This window comes from Colias philodice, chromosome 30 (assembly GCF_061535455.1).
Source record: "Colias philodice isolate Cphi_HAF_F1 chromosome 30, ilColPhil1 Martin Lab GWU primary, whole genome shotgun sequence".
In the NCBI taxonomy this organism is placed as follows: domain Eukaryota; kingdom Metazoa; phylum Arthropoda; class Insecta; order Lepidoptera; family Pieridae; genus Colias; species Colias philodice.
Genome location: NC_143115.1, coordinates 5,203,773 through 5,229,719, shown reverse-complemented (window position 1 = coordinate 5,229,719; position 25,947 = coordinate 5,203,773). Strand labels below are relative to the sequence as shown.

At 32.2% G+C, this 25,947-nt stretch overlaps 2 protein-coding genes across 4 annotated transcripts in view; one reads left to right on the top strand and one right to left on the bottom strand.

Moving 5' to 3' along the window:
* plx (PTB_TBC1D1_like and TBC domain-containing protein plx) overlaps window positions 1-1,603 on the bottom strand; it is a 61,093-nt gene extending 59,490 nt beyond the window's left edge. The window contains exon 1 of the mRNA XM_089713312.1: window positions 1,439-1,603. The gene's annotated coding sequence lies outside the window, so the exon portion shown is untranslated. The remainder of the gene's footprint in view (window positions 1-1,438) is intronic.
* Window positions 1,604-2,058: 455 nt separating this feature from the next.
* The window catches only part of LOC149475543 (P protein-like), a 47,487-nt gene continuing 23,598 nt past the window's right edge, over window positions 2,059-25,947 (top strand). The window contains exons 1-6 of one of the 3 annotated variants that reach the window (XM_089713357.1): window positions 2,059-2,169; window positions 3,286-3,405; window positions 23,508-23,611; window positions 23,968-24,076; window positions 24,669-24,729; window positions 25,697-25,832. In XM_089713357.1, coding sequence (XP_089569483.1) covers window positions 2,156-2,169; window positions 3,286-3,405; window positions 23,508-23,611; window positions 23,968-24,076; window positions 24,669-24,729; window positions 25,697-25,832 — 544 coding nt within the window. In that variant the 5' untranslated portion in view covers window positions 2,059-2,155. Of the gene's footprint in view, window positions 2,170-3,285; window positions 3,406-9,783; window positions 9,888-23,316; window positions 23,612-23,967; window positions 24,077-24,668; window positions 24,730-25,696; window positions 25,833-25,947 lie in introns of those variants that run through there. The other 2 variants (XM_089713359.1, XM_089713358.1) reach the window with 2 other exon arrangements.

Sequence of the window (25,947 nt, the reverse complement as noted above, 5' to 3'; positions counted from 1 at the left end):
AGTAAGAATCTATCCATTGCAAAAATTGATTTGAAATACCGTGCAAAAACAGCTTTCTAAGTAATATTTTATGTGAAACCTTGTCAAACGCTTTACTAAAATCCGTGTAAATAACATCAATCTGTTCATTGCGATCTAGGGAACTAGAAAGATTTTCGCAAAAATCTACCAAGTTAGTAGAAGTAGACCGAGATGGCATGAAACCATGTTGACTGATATTAAATAACTGTTTAAAATGATAGTGTAATACTGGGCAAATTAAGGACTCCAACACTTTACCAAAGGACGACAGAATAGATATAGGTCTATAATTATTAATGAATTCCTCATTTCCGGTTTTATAAACGGGTACAACTTTAGCAATTTTCCAAACTGTTGGAAAAATACCAGATGATAGTGATTTATTATAAATTTTTGAAATGGGCCAAGCTAAGTGTTGTGCACATTCGACTATGAAAATAGGGGGTATTCCGTCAGGGCCAGCTCCTTTCAATTTATCTAAACTCTTTAATTTTTTAAGAATTGTGCGACAATCTAGGATAGGAATAGGTAAATGTAGATTATGACTTGCCAGTCGATGAGAGATGCTAGAAGTGACTGTGCAAAAATTGTTGACGTCACTATCTTCATTACCATCATCTATATTATTAGTATAAACCGAAGCAAAGTACCTAGAAAACATATCACAAATCTGATCTCCATCAGAGGTAGTTATAGGTCCGTTCGTCATAGATGCAGGGTAGGAACTACTGCCACCCCTTTTTGACTTAATGTAAGACCAGAATAGCTTTGGGTTACTCTGAAATTTATTTTCTAGGTCCTTCATGTAACGGGTATAGTTATCCTTAGCCATTTTAGTGCATCTAGAACTGAGAAGTTTAAGCTCTAACTCATCGCGAGGATTTTTATAAATTTTGAAACGACGTCTAACGCGGTACTTTTCATTTAGAGTACGTTTTAAATTAGTATCAAACCATGGAGGAAATTTTTTAGATTTAAGTTTTTTATGCGGTACGTTATCTACAATAATTTTATTTATTACATCGTAAAAAACTTCGACCATATCATCAACATTTCGAGAATTTGCAAATATAGTGTCCCAATTGCATTCTTCCAGTATTTTAGATATTTTTACATAATTAGCTTTACGGAAATTGAAGTGAAATGGATAATAACTTTATTTAATTTAACACCTACAGGCTACACATCCAGTATTGAAGTAACATATTCTGTAGACTGTAAGTTAGAAACAAGCCAAGGCCTTCTATTTCAAATAATGCTGTAGGTATTCACTCCATCGATTTAACTTGATCGTAGTTTTTCTAATGACGACAATTGATTCCACCATTAGATGGACATAAATCTAAAGCCTTTAATTACTTAAAAACATAAATAAAACGACTCCACTAATAATTAATTTGTTATTATAACAACTTACCTATTTATTAAGGAAAACCACAATAACAAAACTACAATATTATCACCACAAACAACCTTCAAGTAATTTGTTCACAAAAAACGAAACATCACACAGAATTTTGATCATATCTTACAAATTTTTTACGCAATTTTCACAACCAAAACACAGGACATCAGAAAAACAATGGGGGAAAATCTCGGGAAAATACATTCTGTGGTTTTACGGTGTTTTCCATCTCACTCTATACCATAAGTTGAAACGAGACGGAATATAGTCATCGTAAATATTGATAAAATATTACCGCCATCGTTCAAATTTAGAAGTAACATTTTGTTTGTTTCAGCGCCATCTAGTGATGAAAAGCTACAGATTTTAGATTAGAAACACTGGGTTTTAATAGTTAAATCTAGTTCTAGTAGATGGCGCTTTAAACAAAATGCAAATTTATTATTATTTTTAAATTAATTGAATAAAGCACAGACTAATAATAATATACTACGATAAAAGTAATATAAATATTGTATTATCGTATTGTTAAAAGTGTTAATAATATAAAAACAAGATTTGTAGATAGATGAAGCTTGTTGAAAGTCATCGCCTAATAATTTAAGGTAGATTAAAAAAAATAACGTAGGTAGAAAAAATGTTAACAATAATAAAAATGTCTTTTGTGTGTGAACGTTGTATTTGATCGGAATTTTAATTGAAAGAAGCCAGTTTAAATCAAGTTCTTTAATGAGCATATTTATGTAAGTCGTTTACGGTTTAAGTACTTATCTTTTTGTGGACATTAATTTTGCTGTATAATTACATTTTTCAACTAAACACAATTTTAACAAATCTCAAATGTATAAAAATATCATGTCAACCTCAGTATTTAATTTTTTTGAAACAGTCAAACAAAAATAAATACCAACACGATGTTTTGAAGAAAGATAAAATCGCTTAAATTACAAACCTGATGAAATCAATTAAAATAACAAATACCTACCTACTTTACTATAATAATAGCAAGCTAACAAGACATTTTTTTAATATTTTGGAAAACTTTTTGCACGAGTAACTACCTAGTTCTAAATACAAATATTATGTGTACCTACCTAATTGTGTAGGTAATATTTTAATTTTGAAAATGAATTAGGTTTAACTAAGTAAACTTATTAAGCGCTATATACCTATAACTACGCTTTTTTATATACCTAATAATTAATTGAAAAACATGACCATAGGTGTCCATTTTTTTTCAAAATTTGTTTTGGTCTATGCAATTACTTAAATTGTTATGTATATGTAGGTATATATGTGTATAATGTACATTGTACATCTATTAAAGTGTAATGAAGTAATATTATCATTTACAATAATCTTATATATAAAAATGAATCGCAAAATGTGTTGGTAAGCGCATAACTCGAGAACGGCTGAACCGATTTCGATAATTCTTTTTTTATTATATTCCTTGAAGTACGAGGATGGTTCTTATGTAGAGAAAACGTAAATATTTTGTACCACGGGCGAAGCCGGGGCGGCCGCTAGTTTTAGATAACTTATCGATATCGATATAACGATTGTGTCACGATTGATGTCTTATCTTAACATTACAACATCTATCTTTTTATCTATATATCTAGAAATAAAACTATTTTTTCTAATACATGTGAATCTATACTAATATTATAAAGCTGAAGAGTTTGTTTGAACTCGCTAATCTCAGGAACTACTGGTCCGATTTGAAAAATTTTTTCGGTGTTAGATAGCCCATTTATAGAGGAAGGCTATAGTATATATCATTACGCTAAGACCATCAGAGCAATGCGGGTAAAACCGCGGAGCACAGCTAGTTACTAATAATTTTACCATTCAAGGGAGTCCACAATCTCGACCGCGTCTATAGCTGACTCCAGTGATCGTTGGAAGGTCTTCAGGTCGAAAGGGACCGGCACTGGATCCAGTTGTGAAGCTGATGTGTCTACTGATTATGATCGGTGAGTTTCAACTTAAACTCAAACTCAAGTTTATTGCACTCAAAATACGTACCTACCTAGTTCTAGTACCTACTGAAAATCTTATTTGACTAGTTAGTCATTTCACACGAGGATTTGAATAATCTGAAATCTCTCAGTTACCGTCAAATGTGGCTACTTGACCTTTACTTGGCAACTTGACCACACCTTCCGTTTAACAACAAAATATCAAATTTTGTAGAATTGAAAGCAAATTGACCTAACGTATCGATGTTGGTAGGTTTTTAAAATATTAATTGGCAACATATTTTAATTTTAAAGCGGTAACGCTGTTGGTTCTCGCGATATAACGTATCGAAGTGTGACTGTGACTAAGGATCTTTTGCCGGTGTCAGTATTATTATGTTTGTAGAGCTTAAACTGCACATCTCAGGCGAGTACAGTTTTGATATGTTGTGTAATAAACCCTAGAGATTGATTTTACAGTGGGAACTATCCAATTTTAGGCTCATCTGTCGAAATATTTGCTTGGGCATTGATGCCTCAGGTTAGGTCAAGTTGCCATTGACCGCTGCGTGGCAACTTGACCGACGCCTAGGGTTGACACAAAAAATAACGTGACTGCATTTTTTCCTTTTTTTATCTGTTTCGAGTTTTGCATAGTAAAATAAATAAATTTGCTGCAAATTTCGGACAATCCAGATACTTATACTCTCTTTGATGACAACGATTTAGCATATTTCTAATGAAAAATAAATGTTTCCTTACCTATTAATAAATACCTATAAGTATTAAGTAATATACATATACATATGTATTAAATTTAGTTTAATAAATAAATAGTTCATTAAAATTTGTGTCTTGTTTGTGACAACCCTATCCGACATGTAATGCTTTGTATGAAACCATTACAAATCCCGTGGCAACTTGACCAGGTAGCCAGAGCCTAACAGTTTATTGCAAAGCTTCGGGCTGCAATATTTAAAAAGTCGAAGACTTAAAAAGTAATAGCAACTTAGCCTAAAACAAGAATGTTAAGCATCTACCTATGAAAACTGATGTGTAAGGTCAAGATACCACATCAGTGTCAACTTGACCTGTATTACGTTTATTTGTAAATAATGTCAGATTCAATATATTTTAAAGAAATACCTAGTAAAAGTGAATGATGAAATCATTCATGACATGAACAAATCATAAAATGTTAATAAAAGTTTAACATAAATAAGTTAGCTAAGAAAAAGTAAAAAAATGTGGTCAAGTAGCCACATTTGACCGGTACTATAAATAAGGGATGTAATAACAAACTTAAACTCATTCTGAAACTCTAAATTTCGAAGATAAACAATTTTTTTAATATCAAGTTACTTTTAATTAGGTACACAAATCAAAACATATTGCAAATTTCAATTCATTTTTTTTTAATGTTGTAGATTGAACTTAAATAGGCCCTAAAAATATTTAAACAATAAATAAAACAATATTATATCAGCAAACACTTATATTTCTTTAAAAATATCGAAGCTCTTATCTTTTTGGTATCCATAGAATAATAAAATCATTAGGCAGGGACATTATTTCGGTAGAAGAGGTAATAAATCTGATATAAACACGTGATTAGAAACCAGTTTTTATATGTTAATTAAGATGTATAAATAAAAAATAAAACCCTTCTAACAAAGAGATATTACTTAGGTAACCAAAGAATATAGGTAAAGTTATGTAGATATATTAAAAAAAAACTGTTATTATTACGTTTATTTACTAGCTTCCGCCCGCGGCTTCGCCCGCGTGGTCTTTTGATAAAAGGTAACCTATGTTCTTTCTCAGGGTCTAAAGATTGTCTGTGCCAAATTTCATCAAAATCGGTGAGAGGTTTAAGCGGGAAAGCGTAACAAACAGACAGACAGAGTTACTTTCGCATTTATAATAGGTATAATAAGTAGGGATTTTTCCTCGACTACAATAAGAAAAAAAATCATCCCTATATGCAACAATTTCTAAACTTTATATATAGTATGGTTATGCAGTCAAAACAAACCTTTAAAGGTTACCATTAACCGGTTCAAACTGGATTGTTCTAACCATTCTAACAAAAAACTTAAAGCTCTTCGCACACGAGCTTAATTTACTTTTTCTTATATATAAATAAAATATTAGGACTCAGATTGAAATCTATTTAAACAACACGCATAGCAGATTCCAGATAAATGTACAGGTTCATTGTTTTTGTGTAAAACAAACAGTTCCTTATCTATACTAATATTATAAAGCTGAAGAGTTTGTTTGTTTGTTTGAACACGCTAATCTCGGGAACTACTGGTCCAATTTGAAAAATTCTTTCGGTGTTAGATAGCCCATTTATCGAGGAAGGTTATAGGCTATATATCATCACGCTACGACCAACAGGGGTGGAGCCACGGGGGTGAAACCGCGCGGAGCAGCTAGTATGTAATATACGTAGGGTGGTGGCACCAATTATCGGCCATGTCAACTTTTTTCGAACTTTGACTGGATGTAATTTTTACAATAATAGCTTTTTCTTTGTTACAGTGCCTTTTTTGGGTAGATAGATATTGAAACTCCATTACTACATTTGCAAAATTACCAATCTATTGTAACTTTATTAAATATAGAATTTTTATTTCGAATATGCCGATTTCCCTCAATATCGGCCACTAACACCAAGCTAACACCCTAATATCTGCCGTCTTTGGTCCTAATATCGGCATACCTTTTCTAAGGTGAAGTTAGATCAATAAAACTTAAAACTGGTAACATTTTTTATTATCAATTGAGATATAAATCATTTTTTTAACTCACCTATCATGATTGGTCTTTTCGTTACATTTTCTTAAAAATTTAAAGTAATGTACCAAGTTCAGTATTCTTATAAGACAAATAAAGATACGGGGTTAAATGAGACTTCTGTCAATCAACTAGAAAAAGAATTGGCTTGGAAATGTTATAAGAAATCACCCAATCATTAAACCAACATATTCATAGAATACTACTTCACTTCTCATCCACCCACTGTTTGATAAACCAAGAAACCAGGAGGATGGTGTGCTATTAAAGATTACTTTTGGTGGTCTACGGATGTAGGGAAAACAACCATAAAGATTCTCCTGCTGCAGATATGACTAGCAAAACATTTATTGTTACTTTTTCACTGCCCTTAGCAACTTCATAAATGTTCTTCCATCCCTTAGGCCCTATTACTTTCCCTGTCTTCGGAAAAATACTAAAGCTCGTCTCATCCCCATTAATATTCTCCGTGGGTCTTGTAATATGTCTTCCGTGTCCGATTGATTTTATATTATTTTCTTGTAAGTCATTAAACCACTTTCTTCTGTAACTACAACCCTGGCCAGCTTCTTTCATTTTAAAAACAAGGAATACCACTTTTTCCCTGGTTTTCCATTTTTAAACGGATTGGGTCTTTTATCTTCTTTAATAATATTTTTAACGCTATTTATCATGTTGCTACGTGATCTAGGAAAACCGTAGATAGGTAAACCGTAGATCCGTATCAACCATTGAACAATTTCTTCTTCTTCATTTCGGTTTAAGACGGTATCTCTACCAACTGTGCAATCTGTGTCTATTCTTCCATGAAGTCTATCTTGTAAAGTGGTCCTCGGGATGTCGTATTGTCGAGATGCTTCTCTGATGCTCATATTTTGATTTTTGACGGCATTCACTGTCTCTATAATTTTACTATGGTGATATGGTCAACAAAAAGGACAAACAAAAAGGAAAACGTTTAAGCAATAGCCAACGTTTTACTTTTAGTTGATCTTTTGCTAGTTTAGATTGTGCCGGCATGATTTTGGCATAGCTATTAACAAAAATTAAAATACATCACCTCCCTGTTTATTGTAAAGTCCGACGGTAGTAGAAAAGGTTTTAAGTACTAACGTGGCCGTTATTACGCATCGATTCGCTTTATATCGGCCGTAGCTAATAAAAATCGTTTTTAGGCGGCCGACTTTAGGATCCAGTGATCAAACGGAGCTGTTGTTTCATTTCTAACCTTATTAATATCACTGCTAACATATAAAATAGCTAAACATGTTATTTGAAGTTTTCGTGCATTACCCCAATATCGACCACCCGGCCGATATTGAGATTTATCAGCAAATACAGATCCCCAATCTCGGCCCCGCAATTATTTCATTAAAAAGACAAATAAATGTAAAAACACACTATTATATCGATAATTTGACTGTTTTTCTTTATGAACACATAAAATTAAATACTTTAGGTTTGTTAAATTCTATTAAAATACTTATCAACGTAAAGCGTCGACTCAGGGATTTGACTACGCAATGCCGCCAAACTACGCACGTTTGTACCTGCACGTGCTCTATGGCCAACTGAATTTTCAAGAGTTGAGGTACCCACACCGAAATTTGGGAGGTTTTGCTTATGTATATAGAGTCTCTTTTTGCATAAAAACTTTTATGATTTAAGATCGATATTTATAGTTATATTCCATTTTCTCGAAAAGGCCGATATTAGGAGCAGGCCGATAATAGGAGACTCCACCCTATACTAGCTTTCCACCGGCTAGCGGCTTCGCCCTTGCTTCGCCTGCTTTATCTAAAACCTAATAAATTATAATATCTTTTTCGAAAACCACTCTATCTATGCGTGAAGGACATAGGGACAGAGTAGCGACTTTGTTTAATTATAGTTTGTACAGTGTAGTGATAAAAGTAGTGATGTTAAGACGTGATATACAAACAAACAGACATACGTAATATATTATTTTATTTACTTCCAACTCGTGAATAAAATCATTATTTACTTTACGATTAGTAATACAAAAAAAAACCTTTTAAAACATGTTTAAAACGCGATTTGAAATCCATTAAATACATATTAACTATTATAAAATAGGGTTTTGTGTTCATTAATTAAAATCTCATTATTTTTTACTGGTCGTTTGGCAAATACATAAATAGATTTTAACTCTTAAAAAACATAGGTATTTCATGAAAATTTGCGTCACAATTAGGTAGGTATATGCAATTGCTAAGAAAGGAACAAATATATTGAAACCACTCTGAAAACAGTAATTATTTTTCCTGATACTGTAAATAAATATACTTCACTATCACTACATAGTATAAAACAAAGTCGCTTTCTCTGTCCCTATGTCCCTATGTATGCTTAAATCTTTAAAGCTACGCAACGGATTTTGATGCGGTTTTTTTTAATAAATAGAGTGATTCAAGAGGAAGGTTTTAGTATATAATTTATTAGGTTTTAGACAAAGCGGGCGAAGCCGCGGGCGGAAAGCTAGTCTAGAATAATTGAAAATAACATTTTATATTATTGCAATACAATGCACATTTTAAAATACTCCGTTTTGATAGCAAACTCGTTAGGTTTTGAAGAAAACAATTTTGCCTTAATTTTGCGTTAAATCACCTTTAAACAATATCTAAACTAATAGATATTATGCTTACAGAAAAATTAAATATTTATATTTTAATTTAAAACTATACGATCAATTTTAATTATTGTTTTACTTCTACCTTAATAAAGATTAAAGATATATTTTCCGAGTAAATCCGGGTGAAGCGGGGACAAACGGTTATAATATACATATCGATGATATTATATATTATTATAGTACCTAAGTAAAAACTAGATAAACAATACAATTCGATCTTCGAACACACGATTATGGCCGTTCCCAATATCGTATCTATCTTCGGTTTGACCCTACTAAAGATAGAAAATGCTATCTATCTTTTGTTTTGGCGTCCCAAAACTTACTAGCGATAAGCTAACCTATTTCTGATCGCTATCTATCGTCTGGAGGACTAACTGCTTACTAGAGGTATATTTTTCTCTTTGAATTTGTCTATTTGAGCGTCCCAATAACGTTTTGACAGCAGCTGTCAGCCAGTAATGGCCGTTCCCAATATCGTATCTATCTTACGATAGATAGAACCTTACTAGCTAGGTATCGGAGATAGCTGTCTATCTATAACCGTAGTTTGAATATTGGGAACGGCCATTAGACGTCAAAGTGAAATGGCATGATTTAACTATCGTGAGCGAAAAAGAGACGAAGAATATTGTGGCTAATTAGCCACGTTTCGATATGCTTATCCCGGAGCGCTAATAAATACCTTTTTCCTTATAATACCATTGACACACATCTCAAGCTGAAATACATCTAGCCGATCACACTACAAAGCGGGACAAACATACAAAAACAGGCCTTTTGACAGTCATAATAAATCACTTTCATCCAAACAAAGGCACAAACACTATAGGTAACTTGTTTCGCTTTTGGAAACAAAGTTAAAACAAGTTAGAGATAACAATAACTTAGTTGTTAGTTGAGTTCAACCCATGGTTCAACTCAGTATTGCCCGCGATCTGTAGAAGACAATACGTCTTTCGAGTTTTCAGTGCAAAGTTATTTGTGTTTGTGTGAACCACATCAGTTTTAGCGTGTTATTTCCGTGGATTGCATTGAAGTATTTATTTAGAGGATTATTTTATTAATTGGTATAAATGAAAAATAAAACTAGCTTGGTAGATGGCGTTAAAAACATAAAACAACGAGTTGAAATGAAATGATGTTTTATGAAAGAACGAAAGTAATAAAATATAATAAGTAAAATAAATTGTTTTTACGTTTTTATAAAATTATGACAAGTTGAAAGTTGTTGTTGTTGTTGTATTAAAAACTTGAATGTTTGTTGTTCACGCAAAAACAGCTGATCAGATTAGTATGTAATTGTGCACAGAGATAGATTATAATATCATAGAATCTATATTGCATGTTGTTTATTGTTATTTAAATACCACGTGAGTAAAACGCGAGCAAAAACTTTTCATTGTGTTGTTTTAAAAAAAAATATTTCAAGAACTATTTGAAGATTCAGATTTTTGTAAGTCTGGTTCTTCCAATATTTACTACCATTATTACCAAATCAGTGTTGTGACAGTGTTTAGAATTTAGATGTAAAGATTTAGCTGACAGACAAACAGACTTGTTTATTTAGTACCAGTAGGGATTATTAATTACTATAATAATGATTTATAAACAGTTAAATAATAATTAATAAAGCACTTTAACAAACAAAAATACAGAAAATATTGAGCATAAAAAAATAATTTGGAAAATCCAAAAGTGCACGCCTCATAATTTTTTTTAAATAATTATTTATTAATTATTATTTTTGTTTATTTAATAACAATTAAACCACATCGAATCAGACCCTGAAAAATGAAAGGGTTCTATTCCTGAGCATACTCAAGCGTAAGAGAAAAAAAAAGACTCGATTAGTAAAGTATTTCGGTCGCTATCGTGTTAACAAGAAAATCCTCCGCACATACAGACACACGGACGTCCAAGACAGAACTTTTTTAAACTGTTTTTTAACTAGTTTAAATAACAAAAATGACATCAAAAATATCATGAATGTTAAAAATAGTGTTTTTTCTTAATATGTGTGTGTATGTATTATCTTACAAGTGCAATGTATGATACATAAAGACAGTGCCGGTTTTAGCCTTACCAGCGCCCTGGGCGAGATTTATACGGCGCCCCCTAACTGCAATTCAAACCCATATGAAATAAATATAGTTTAAAAAACTAAAAAACACGCTTTCAAGACAGATACCACTAAAAAGTAAAAAATAATTATTACTCTAGGAATTAAACAATAATCAATACATAGTATAATTGTGAAAAAAGCGTGGGGCGCTTTTCAAGAGCTGATTATACATGGCACCCCACGATTTTTTCACAATTTAGTTTTTTAACTATATTTATTTTGCATTTTTTAGTAAGATTTATGCTGAATAATGTCCATACACTCATATCTTTAATATTTTGTTACTAGCTTTGCGCCCGCGGCTTCGCCCGCGCAGTCAAAGAAAAACCCGCATAGTTCCCGTTCCCGTGGGATTTCCGTGATAAAACCTATCCTATGTCCCGGGGTAAAAAGTAGCCTATGTCCTTTCTCGGGTATCAAAATATCTCTATACCAAATTTCATGAAAATTGGTTCAGTAGTTAAGGCGTGATTGAGTAACAGACAGACAGACAGAGTTACTTTCGCATTTATAATATTAGTATGGATATGGATTATTTGTACTAGCTTTCCGCCCGAGCCTATAATGTAGCGATAATATGTAACCAATAACAGTCGATAATATGGAAACAAGTCCTAATGATGAAAATGCAGATTCAACTCAGTTTTAAGAATTGCATAACCATAAAACAAAAACGCTTCCCGCCGCCTACCTGTCACTATATTACATACATGCTTTGATCTTTAAAATTACGCAACGGATTTTAATTCAGTTTATTTTAATTTTATTTAATATAACGATTCAAAAGGAAGGCTTGAGTATATCATGTATTAAGATTTTGTACAAATCACCCAAAATATAAGGATATATTATGTTGTGTGTAGAAGTCGGAAAAAAATTAGGCGTACGGGAGCTGTCGACGAAAATGCTATCTAAACCCTTTGAGATATAACGAAATAATGTATGGTGGAATTGTGTATCAGTTACAGGTCTCCAGAAAAGTCAGTTATAGGACATGTCTATCTCTAAAGAGAACATACTAGTTATATCAATTTTATTACTTTAAAAAATTAGCAATTACAAAGTAGTAATTTGAAAGCTACAGAATTACGGTACTAAATCTTATCATTTTAAATACGTAATTAGCTTGAGTATTTCATAAAGATTATTTTTTCCTTTTACATCTTTCATATTAAGTGAATATTTTTGGAGTTATAGCAAAATTAAAAAAATGCGTCACGCAATGATTTTCTGCCGTTGTGATACGAACGGCGCCCTGCGTCAGGCGTGCGACAAGTTGTGCATTATTACTTGTTTAGTCGATAATAAGATAAAAAAAAATAATGTAAAGTCACCAATCCTTGATAAGTGTAAAAATTTTGAATTAAAACTGACCGTTTAAAATGGGTAGAAAACGTGTGTAAAGAAGTCGGTTAGTTTTCGTAAAGAAATATTTAATCCTAGCCATCCTTATCAGGATAATAAGATAAATTCATGCAATTATTGTATTGTTACCGGGTTTTGATAAGTATACAAAATTTTAATAAAATCCGTCTTTGAAAAGTGGGTCAAAATCGAATCGAAGGAGAATTGGTTACATACAAACATATGTTTTAAGCTAATCCTGGCGATCCTTATCAGGATAATAAGATAAATTTATGAAATTATTGTAATGTCATTCACATTGATATAAAGGGGCGCCTGTTGCGCCCCTTTATATCCGGCGCCCTGGGCGGTCGCCCAACCGCGCCCTGCCCTAACGCCGCTACTGCATAAAGACATTTTAAGTTTGAAAAATCAGATGTTTTGCGCGAAGTGACAGTAGTACCCACCTCAACGCTTCGCTTATGAGGCGTGCAATAAAACATGACGTAGAACATAGCACACAGTTGAGCACAACCTTATAGCTAAGGCAGCGATCTCTACCAGACAACCTGGTGGTCAAGGAAAATTTAGCAAAACAATATTATTAGATTAATTAATATATCACTTAGTTTCACAATTATTGAAGACTAGCCGTCCGCCCGCGGCTTCGCCCGCGCTTGTATAGAAAAACCCGCATAGTTCCCGTTCCCGTGGGATTTCCGGGATAATTTTTTTAAAGTGAAACTTTTATTACTTACATCGTCTCAAACTTTTTGGTCTGTGTAGCGCATGTCGCGTGACGGTCGGCTGCCGAGTAGGTATAAAGCAGTGTTCGGAACCGTTCGAACAGTTTCACTTTTACCGTGGTTTCATAAAACCACACAACATTTTTTTTATTTTCCTATGTGTTAATCCAAGTTACCCTCTATATGTGTGCTAAATTTCATTGTTTCATTGTGAATGAGTAACAAACATACACACCTACACATACATACATCCTCACAAACTATCGCATTTATAATATTAGTAGGATGAAAATATAAAATATTATATATTATAAATATTCGTTTTTGCCAAAACAACTAAACCTATTTTGATGAAATTGTTGCCAATTTATGTTACACTTATCGTTTACTATTTTTTTACATGTATTGTTAATCTAAAATTTAAATTGTATCTCATTTATTATTCAATTGACGTCATCAAAAGTTTTATTATGAATGACAATAAAGTTTTTTTTATGTTAAAATGTTAATCAATTTTTTATATAGTTTTGTTTTGTAGAATACAAATTGATTGACCGGCCAAGTGTGTGTCGGTAACGTGGGAAATAAATAAAAAGTATAGTCATTATTATGACAATTTCATGATTTCTATTAATATTGCGCAAATATTACTGAACGTATTTAATTGTTTTTATAAGTATTTAATTTTATAATAAGTGTAAATAACTGCTTTAAAATTAGCTAATGAGCATATTAATATAAACGAAAAAACAATTATACGAACAGTAAATTCCATCGAAATCTGACTAGCAATTACAATTACATTTTTAAATCGGTAAAACACAAAAAAAAATACTAAATAATGTATATTATACCAATAAGTCGTAATTATCTCCAAAGTACTCATTACTATCAATGGAAATCGAACCTTGGACTTATGGAAAAACAAAACCATTGAACTGTATGATTCATTAGATATAATTACCTACATTTACTAGCATTTACTAGTACAATAGTTTTAAATAATTTTCCTTGTTACAATGGAATGTGCGTAATTAAAAATTAACATAATTATACACAGCTGTTTCGGAGTAATGTGCGAACAAACATAGGTACTTATTTATAGATTTTCTGCTCTATTTTTTACTTGTACATGTTAAAATGTATGTATGTTTATAAATGTATGAAATATGAACTGATTTACAAAAATATCTTCTTTTAGATTTTGATGAGATTTTCACTGGCTGATAGATCATAGTTAAAAAATCCTAGCCTAGGTTTTATTACGAGTAAGAGAATTATATTAAAAACTACCCATGACATAGCTGATGAGTTTGTTTGTTTGAAGTTTGAACGTGCTAATCTCAGCAACTACTAGTCCGATTTGAAAAATTCTTTCGGTGTTAGATAGCCCATTTATCGAGGAAGGCTATAAGCTATATATCATCACGTTAAGACCAACAGGAGCGGAGCAATGCGGGTGAAACCGCGTGGCACGGCTAGTCCTTTATAGTCACCTCGATAAATGGACTACAGGCTATCTAACAGTGAAATAATTTGGTTAGTTCCTGAGATTAGCGCGTTCAAACAAACAAACAAACTCTTTAGCTTTATATTATTAGTATAGATAGTCTTTCTCAATAAATGGACTATCTAACAGTGAAAGTTTTTCAAATCGGACCCACGGTTCCTGAGATTAGCGCGTACAAGCTAACAAACTCTTCAGCTTCATAATATTAGCCTAGATTTCACTTATTTAATTTTAATTGCATAATTTTTACATAAATTACAAGAAAATATTATTATTTTAACTACTATAATCTCACATTACAACAAGTCAACCGAATCAAATACTCTGACAATATTATTGTAGGAACTTTACAATCTAGTTTATTTATTAAATACGGAAGTTAGAAATACTACATATTTTTATATAATATACCTAATAAAAGCGAAAGTTTGTATGTTTGTTTGTTTGGTACTTCTTCCCGCAAACACTGCTAAATCGATTTTCACGAAATTTGGCACACATATAGAGGGTAACTTGGATAAACACATAGGATAGGTTTTATCCCAGAAATCCCACGGGAATGGAAACTATGCGGCTTTTTCTTTGACTACGCGAAGCTGCGGGCAAAAACTAGACAGTGTTAAAATATATTTAACTAAAATTTCCCAGTAAAATATACTGAATTTAAAAAAAAGATGTACCTATATGGAGAGCCTTATTAAAACCGAACTAATTATTTCGTATGTTATCGTGAATAAACAAACAGATATACCTAATAATATAATTGTATTATTGTTATAAATATCTACAAATTATTATATGCCTTTTTTCCAATTTTTTATTTCAGTTAGTACCTTTCTAAATGTAAAAGAATTTATAATCAATTTAATAATTATTGAGTTAATTCGTATCAATCATGGAATCAGAATAATTACTACGATTAAAATACAGAAAGTCGCGGAAAACTACTAGTTACTATAAAGAAGTTATTCATTGACAACAACTCGTTATGTCATTCTATGAATAAGACCTTTGTTTCACTTATATGGAAAAATAATGTAAACTGTAATTATAGTTTACTAGAGGAAAGATTTTGAACACGCTTATATTCGCTTCACCTGTATGTTTGTATGTAACCGACTACAAACATACAGACATACATACATACATTACTTTAGACTCGATGATTTAATTCAAACTTTGTACCTACACTTATTAAAGATCAGTGACAATACAATAATTTCCTCTTATGTATCTAATATTTATAATAAATAAATAAATAAATATTTCAGGACAATTTTCACACACGGCACGATCTGATCCCATACTAAGCTTTCGCTTGTGTTATGGAAACCAGATGGCTGATAAACATACACATATAATTTTAAATAAATACTTATATAGATAATTAACACCCAGACACAGAGCAAACACCTATGTTCATCACCACATTCATCACACAAATATTTGCCCCGGGTGGGAATCGAACCCACGACCTCTGGCTTGGAAGGCAGGGCCACTACCAACCAAGCCAACCGGTCAGTCGTTGATATGAATGCATGCATGATATTATGCAGAATGTTAATAAGATATACCACATATTACTAAATAGTCACTACACCAAAACGGCTAAACATATACGGATGAATTTTGGCACAAAGATAGATCACAATCTGCAATAAACCGGTATCAAGGTCGAGGGTTGTTAGTTGTTACTATATAGATAACCGATAAATTGAATCGATAATATCTATTGACGCAAACCGGTTTTTTCCAGAAAAATAACAATTTTATCAGATACTTACGGGCACTCTAGATAATGAAATTATCTATTGCATTTAAGATTTTTATAAGACTAGGTTTTCATCCCGACTTCTTCTAAAATAAGTTTTTTTAACCGACTTCGAAAAAAGGAGGAGTTTCTCAATTCTCAGCTTATAACTTTGGGGCCGTTCAAGTATTACGTAAGCACCAAGGGGGGGTAGGGGGGTCTCTGTTTTGCTTATTTTGGATGACAAGGGGGGTGGGGGGGTCTAGATGATGATTACGTCATCGTTAGCTATTTAAGTTTTTTCGGGGATTCCCGCAAATATTACATATATGCGTAGGCACTCGCTTTGAGAACTGATTAGGGGAATTACCGCGCATTAGGGAAATTACCGTGCTCTATTCACTTGTCTAATAATTATTCACTCTCGTGCCGGCCGGCTGCAAGTGCGCATCTATCAGTATTGTTTTGTTTGGATTCTAAACGTATTGTAAGCATTGAAAGTTATCATTTGTGTTTATGTTGATGCAATTAGCCAAAGTTTAACGTTTTAATTATTTAAATTTAAATATCTTATTAGAATGTCATATAATATAGACAAATCTAAGTTATACCAAAAACTGTTCGAAAGTTTAAAAAAATCTCATACTGGGACGAAAGTGCAAAATGTACAAAAGTTAGTTAGAGAAGTTTGGCGAAATTATAAATTACAAGCAAAGTCAGATAAGGAACTAGATATTATTGTAAGAGAATTGAAGAAGAATTGCAAGCGGCGACTAAAAATAAATCCAATCTGCTTCATTTTTTTTCCAAGGTGAGTAAAAAAAAAGTAAACACGCCCACAGAGGGAAAAGTTAGACCTGTAAGAGTCGTTGCTCGTCGTGCTAATGAACTGATGTGCATTATTCAAAATTTAGAGCACCAAGATGTTGAATGGCTCAATGAGAGTGACGTAGACATTCCAAAATCAGATGAAAGTGAGCAGACTCACAACACTGAGCAGCAATCCAATGTCGTCGATAACTTAGAATCATGGATTCAGGTTTCATGGACTGACGACTGTTAATGTGTTCCAAAAATATTCTTTATGTTAGTTATGTTCTTTATATTTTCTGATTATATTTTCATGAATTTTCCTGTTTTAAAAATAACAATATAAAAAAATATTTATTACTAAAAATGTTTACGTAAGCATAGGGGGAGGGGGTAAGAGCTTTGCTTACTTTTGATGACAAGGGGGGCGGGGGGGTAAAAAATGGTAAGAAATCTGCTTACGTAATACTTGAACGGCCCCTTTCGACTGAGTGAACCGAATTTGATGATTCTTTTTTTTATTTGAAAGCTTATGCCTTCCAGTTGGTCCCATTTAAATTTTATCTGATCATTTGAAGGCGGTTTAGATTTTTGTAAATAAATAAATATTTTATCCCCGGTCAAATCACTCACTATGTGTAGCTATATGGCTAGTCTAATAAATAAAACGTTATTATTCCAATTTTATTCGCAATATAGATTTTTTAATTATATCGGTAACTCCTTTTTTCGCGTAGTCGGATAAAAACATAGTTTATCTATAAAATATGAGTACATTATGGGGTGAAAGCACTCATATCATGGGAATTGATAATAAATTGGGCTATATGATAATCAACTTAAACTAAAATAGAATTTGTTTCCTCATTTTTATTTGTTACTAGCTTTCCGGCCGCGGCTTCGCCCGCGTTTTCAAAGAAAAACCCGTTCCCGTAGGATTTCCGGGATAAAACCTATCCTATGTCCTTACTCCTTTCTCGGGTATCAAAATATCTCTATACCAAATTTCATGCAAATTGGTTCAGTAGTTGGCGTGATTGAGTAACAGACAGACAGACAGAGTTACTTTCGCATTTATAATATTAGTATGGAATATGGATTAACAGACAGTAGGTATTTATAATTTTTGTTGACACAATTACATTTAAATATCAAAACAGCGTGATTCACATAATATATTTGTAACTTAAATAAAAATAAGTGATCATGAGATCAACAATTTGGATTTCACAAAAATGAACAATTGTTAAAAAACTATCACAAAAACTTTCCTTGTTTGTTTGTTGGAACGCGATAATCTCAGAAACTGCTGGTCCGATAGTGACAAATTCTTTCAGTGATCGATAGCCCATTTATTGAAGTCCCATGTATTTGTATGACAAACAAACAAGCCAGGGCCCGATCTAGTATTTCTATATTTAGCTGCACTAATAAAAACGGTTTTATTTACCGTTTTAAACGAATATTTCCTGTTTATCAATTTACTGTGAGTTGTCCTTCAGTTATTATTATAAAACATTATGAATATCTATCTATACTAATATTATAAAGAGGAAAGGTTTGTATGTATGTATGTATGTATGGTTTTCACGCATAAACTACTGAACCGATTATAATGAAATTTAGCACACATTTAGAGGGTAACTTGGATTAACACATAGGATAGGTTTTATTCCGGAAATCCCACGGGAACGGGAACTATGCGGGTTTTGCTTTGAAAACGCGGGCGAAGACGCGGGCGAAAAGCTAGTAACATTATAAATTGTATAATAAAATCCTACCTGTTACTTTTGGGACTTTCCAAAATGGGGTTCTCCAGTCTCTACCACAGACTAATAATAATATACTAGTCTCTACATAAATTACAATAGTTACATTTTTTCTATGTATGTATTTTGCTTTCCCCCAACTTATTGGAAAAGTCAGAAAAAACTTGTATCGTTATTTTGACCAACTATTTTTTTAACCAACTTCTGAAAAGGTTATGTATAATTAAGTACTTATGCTTTTTTATCTATTCGATGTCAAAAACTAAGTATTTCATTCTACATAATATTATGTACTGTTCAATTTCTGGATCTTTCTAGACCATCGCCGATTCGCCAAAACAAATCAAGATGGCCGCTAAAGTTTCCACTCGCACCGGTTCGAACCGGATCAAACTAGTTTACGGGGTGAATGACCTGTGGTTTCTTTAAGAAAGTTATTTTGTTTCGTTTGTATGAGTTTTAGAGTTATTTGTTCATGTTTTTAGCGACTTTCTAGTAGTTTTTTTCGCAATTTTTGATAATGGAATCTATACTAGACCAAGTTTCCGGCTTTACTCCTGGTATATCCGTCGAAAGTAGCCTATGTTCTAATCATAGACTATATACTTATTACAGAGAGTTCTAATACAGACTATAATCTATCTCTGTACCAAATTTCATACCGATCCGATCTATTTTTGCGTGATAGACAAACATACATACATTCAGACAATAAACTTTCATATTCATAGTAAGTAGGACGTAGGACAACATTTAAATAATATTTACATATAGAGTTATGATTTCAACATAGCTGTGTTTTCACATGTAAAATATTGATTGAATACCTACTATAAATTTTATTTATATTTTTTGTGTGTTTGTTTTTCTGTTCGTCCGTGCCAATCACAGGATCTGAATTTAAACTTATGTCAAACATTTTTCATTCTTTTGAACTCAGAAATTAGCTGACTAATTCTAAAAATAATTAAAAAGTTACAATACTGTTACACGCATCTCAAAAATTAATTTATTTTTTATCAATCTGAGCGCAGCCGGGTGACAAGGCTAGTACCTATAAAAATACTTTCTTTCAATTCATACAACTTTTAAAGATTCTTAATGCCATTGAGGCATTGAACATATTATCAAATATGGCTTCTCAATTTATTATGTCTTATTTTCTTACATACACACACATAAAACGTTACAAAATCAGCGTTCGTAGGTACCTACATGATTTCAAAATATAATTTTCTATTCGCTACTTGGCGATAGTTTGTAATAGGGATGTAACGATACATGATTTTGCCGATACGATACCGATACCGATATTTGTAGTAATGTATCGGCGATACCGATACCGATACCGATATCGATGGCTTGGTAGAAAAATAAATAGTGAATTATGCATAAAAAGTTACCAACATTTAACAGAGACAACTGTTAATCGTATTCTTTTAAATAAAAATGCCAAATCAAAAAACAACAAAACCATTAATTATTTTAGTATTATTATTTTACGAAGTCAGTTAAACTTTAAGTAATACACGTCATACAATCAGTACCTAATAAAAGTTTACTATTGGTAGAGCTTTTTCAGAAAACAAAGTGCGCACGCGCGGGCGGCCTCCCGCATCGTTCATTGGGCGCGGGTTTTTGAATTATTTGATATCAAAAAAAATTGGTTGTTTGTAAAGTAGGTTTACGATCGAGATGTTTACGTGATAACATAATGCAGTGGCAGCGCTCGAGATGAAACGGGAGATCGGTCCGTCTCTCTCTCGTTATACCTGCGATCGCGCTCGTGAGGTTTTGATGTGACACAAGTTTATGAACATGTCACCCGACTAAAACGATTTTAAAAACGTTATCACGTTAAAAATTAAAAAAATTCAAAATTATTTACAACAAAATACAAATTTGTGATTGGAACACTCCTAGCAAGCAAATAAAATGCTTGTGTCAGGAGGTTCCGCTCTTCCTTAACACTATTACAGAAACAGAAATAAAACAATATGAATGAATACAATGCAAAAACATAAAAGAAAAGAAAGTATTTAATAAAAAAAATATCGGTATCGGTTGATTTATTATCGGCGATACCGATATATCGGCTTGCCGATATATCGGCCGATATATCGGTATCGGTATCGGTATCGTTACATCCCTAGTTTGTAATTTGTATGTATGTCACTCTTTTACGTTGCAACTACTGAAGCGATGATGCAATTTGCAAGGTGATTCTTTATTGTATAGAACACAAACCAATAAAAAATGATGTGTTAATCCAAGTTACCCTCTATATGTGTGCTTAATTTCATTGTTATCGGTTCAGTAGTAGGTATTTGCGTGGAAGAGTAACAAACACACACACATCCTCACAAACTTTCGCATTTATAATATGTATTAGTAGGATAGTAGGATAAACTTAACATTTAAAAAAATGCGATTAAACAATGACCCTTCGTTTTTGAAGTCGGTTACTTACGTAACATATTTTTGTCTCTATAACAAAAAATACATTACATTACCCAAAAAACTGTATCTAAAAACAATTGAAAGCAGATAATAAGGACATTAAAAAAACTGGACATTATCTAAACTGCCTTTTCTTTATATTGCACTGCAGCACGCTTATCAGTTCCAAGAAGGCTGGTCATTGTTGATTGTGTCACGTTCTGTTTACTATTACAATATGTTTACATCCGTCCGTGCATAGCTTGAGAATGTGTGTAGGATTGTTGATAATAAGCTACCTGTTATTTTTTGTTTGTTTATTTGGAGCTCGAAAAGGAATTTAAAACTCGACACATATCAATATTGTCAAATATAACTTTACCACTAATATATCTATTGCATTGTTTCATGATTTAAAAAGTACATAAGACAAAAATCTTAGACAAAAATAAATAAAAAATAGACTATAATGAAATGAAATATACCTCAGAAAAGTTTTTTGAAAAGAAAGATCGTCTGCTCTCAAAATAAATATTTTTCAAAAAATTACTTTTAGTCGTATCGTCAAGTTAAATATAACATCAAAATATCATAGCTATTCTCGATAAATGGCCTATCCAACGCAAAAAAATAATATCAATACGAAACAGTATTTCCTGATATTTGCGCGTACAAACCCTTCAGCTATATGTTATTACTATGATCATTACAAATATTTAACGGATAAAGATGTATGGGTAAACATAAAATAAATCAATTTAAAGGTTCAAAAAGGCTTTATATAGGGTCAGAAAAGGGCTTATGGCCTTAAGTGACAACGTATATGGATCGTTTGTTATTAAAAAGATGTACCTTTGACATGTTATGTTTAAAAACACAAACACAAAATCATATTCGAACAGAAAAATTTACTTACTTAATTTCAATTTCAAACTCAACTCAAACTCAAACTCAAACATTTATTTATTCAATTAGACTACTTTCAGTAGCACTTTCGAATCGTCATTACATAAGTATTTTTAACATTTACCACCGATTCGGAAAGCAGTATCTATGGAGAAGAACCGGCAAGAAACTCCATAGTTGCTCTTTTAAAATCATATTGTCAATATTACATAATCTGTAACTTAAATCTAACTACATAATATATCATAATATGCCAAAGAACTGTCCTGTGGTTCTTACGCGACAACCCTCCATGGATTTTCATCTTCCATATATTCCTTAATGCTATAATAGGCTCTCTGAACTAATATATTTTTTACATAAGTTTTAAATTTAGCACTACCAAACTCTTTAATATTATGAGGAATTCTATTGTAAAAGCGTATACCTTGACCCATAAATGAATTTTTAACTTTAGCTAATCGGAAAAATGGCATTTCAATTCTATTTCTGTTCCTTGTGCCATAACAGTGTCTATCTCCTACTCTTGTGTGTACGTCGGCATTTTTGTGTACATGCAAAATATTATTAAATATATACTGTGATGGTACAGTAAGGATACCAGTATTCTTAAAGAGATCTCTTAGTGAGTCCCGAGCACGTAAATTATATATAGAGCGAATGGCTCTTTTCTGTAAGATAAATATAGTTTCTATATCTGCTGCCCTGCCCCATAGTAGAATTCCATAGGACATAATACTATGAAAGTGGCTGAAATAAACCAATCTAGCTGTATCTTCATCGGTGAGATGCCTTACCTTTCGGACTGCATATGCTGCTGAACTGAGCTTACCTGCAGCGGTGTTGACATGGGCTCCCCACTGTAGTTTCTCGTCCAATGTTAACCCAAGAAATACAGTCGATTCTGTAGGGTGTAATACCTCCCCGTTCAAGGTAATATTTCTGCTCAACTTTTTAACGGATTAAAATAACAATTTTTGTTAAAACTTTAAAAGACGCAACATAACTTTGACTTTATTATAACTTGATAACCAAAACTTTTTCAGTGAATTCGTAAAATCTCTAACAGTGTAAAGTGTTATAAAGTGAAACAGAATCAATCCTAAAGTGAAACACGATTAATCCTAAAGTGAAACACAATTAATCCTAAAGTGAAACACAATTACTCCTAAAGTGAACATGTAACAAAATGTCGTTCCTAAACATACTAAAAAAGAAGAAATGTGATACACCTAGTATTTATTCTATGGTATCGTGCAGTGACCTAACTCCAGGCAGCCTGGAAGTGTGGCTAGATCTACCGGATTCCATCAAATACGATCCAGCACTTGCACCGTTCAAGCAGCTATACGAACAGAGGCATGGTGAGTCAAAATCTACTATTCATATTAGTAGTTCCTGCCCCCCTAGTCAAGTGGCTTTCTGTTAGCGTAGCGTTCAATAGAATAGACTCCGAATGTATGAGATTGACGTAAGCTGTAGATACGTTTATCTACAGTCATTAGTATAAATATAGTTCAGTCATTTTTCCAGACTGGAATTAATACTGCTTTAAGACATCACAGTTAACCCCCTTTTAGTGTTACTAGCTTACCGCCCGCGGCTTCGCCCGCTTTGTCTAAAACCTAATAAATTATATACTAAAACCTTCCTCTTGAATCACTCTATATCTATTACAAAAAACCGCATTAGTAATTAGTTGATAAATTTTCATTTCCAGGCAAATTGGAATCACCAGAAATTGTTACCGAAGAAAATCACAACATCTTCACAAGAAAGACGTCTGAAATATTCCACCATGATCACAAAGAGGACAACAAACACGGAAGGTATGTCTAATTTTTATACTTAACAAAGAAAAAAAGAATATGTATATTACGTGTATGATACTACTATGGGAATTGACATAACAAATTTTATAAATACTTATTGGGCTTGATCAATGCTTACTTTACCTACATGAAATTAAAATATTTTCTCTTATCATTTGTAAAATTCTTATACTAGTCTTTGTTCACATACGTATATTATTTTTACTACCTATTGGTTTACCTTTTAATTGGCGTAGCTTAGTATTTATTCATCTCAAAAATTGTATCACTAGTTGTAAGGTACCTTATCATAAATAAATAAATACTTAAATAAATAAATAAATATTATTAGTATATATTTTCATATCTTTGGGATCGATTCCCACCAAGGGCAAATATTTGTGTGATGAACATAGATGTTTGCTCTGTGTCTGGGTGTTAATTATCTATATAAGTAGGTATTTATTTAAAATTATATACCTATGTGCGTGTTTATCAGCCATCTGGTTTCCAAGCGAAAGCTTAGTATGACCAGATACTGCCATGTGTGAAAATTCTCCTAAAATATTTAAACATATTATTTATGCATTTATTAATATGAATTTTTCAGGGCATTGGATAAAAATAATACAAAAGATGAGAAGGCACAAAAATCAGCTAAAAAGAAACAGGTAAATGTTTTTAATTTGTACACCTAGTCCTAATTTTGTAGGACTAGCAATTTAGGAATACATATTGTATGTTAATTATAATATAAAAGCATCTTTTCCGATCCGATAGAAAAGGTCACAAGTAAATAAATTGCTACTACTACTACTACATGCTACTACTACTTAAACTCAAACTCAAACTCAAACATTTATTCATTCAATTAGACTTCTTATAGAAGCACTTTTGAAACGTCATTACATATTTTAAAATTTACCACCGATTCGGAAAGCAGTATCTACGGAGAAGAACCGGCAAGAAACTCCATAGTTGCTCTTTTAAATCATGTCAGTTTTACAATTTTACAAAATACATATGTAACATCATAATATATATTATAATAACATGCCAAAGAACTGTCCTGTGGTTTTTTCGCGACAACCCTCCATGGGTTTTTATCGTCCATATATTCCTGAATACTGTAGTACGCTCTCTGAACTAGTACATTTTTTATATAAGTTTTAAATTTAGAACTACTAAACTCTTTAATATTATGAGGAATTCTATTGTAAAAGCGTATACCTTGACCCATAAATGAATTTTTAACTTTAGCTAATCGGAAAAATGGCATTTCAATTCTATTTCTGTTCCTTGTGCCATAACAGTGTCTATCTCCTACTCTTGTGTGTAAGTCGGCGTTTTTGTGTACATGCAAAATATTATTAAATATATACTGTGATGGTACAGTAAGGATACCAGTATTCTTAAAGAGATCTCTTAGTGAGTCACTTAACTTAGTATGTTGTTATTCTTTCATAATCTTTCAATCTATCTACTGATTTTTCAACCGACTTCCAAAAAACTTCAAAAAAGCTGTATTTTTTTTACCTTATAACTTTTGACTAGGTGAACAGATTTTGATAATTTTTATTGTCCAATACATTTTTCTCCAGTTACAAAAAATAATAATTATTTTACTCTTTCTTCTAGTGCCTAAAAACATTACGTATACTGAAGTTATCAGGTCTAGTAGCATGCTGGGCGCTGCTCACAGTAGCGCTACTACTTAATAGAGAGAAAGTTGATGTAGTGCTACATACTGCTGTAAATAGTGGGGAAATTAAAGGTAAGATTTATATTATAAATGTGTATGTCTGTCTGTCTGTTTATGAATGAAAGCACGGTATGGGAATGAAATCAGGCGGTAATAACTAGCTGCGCTTCGCGGTTTCACCCGCGTG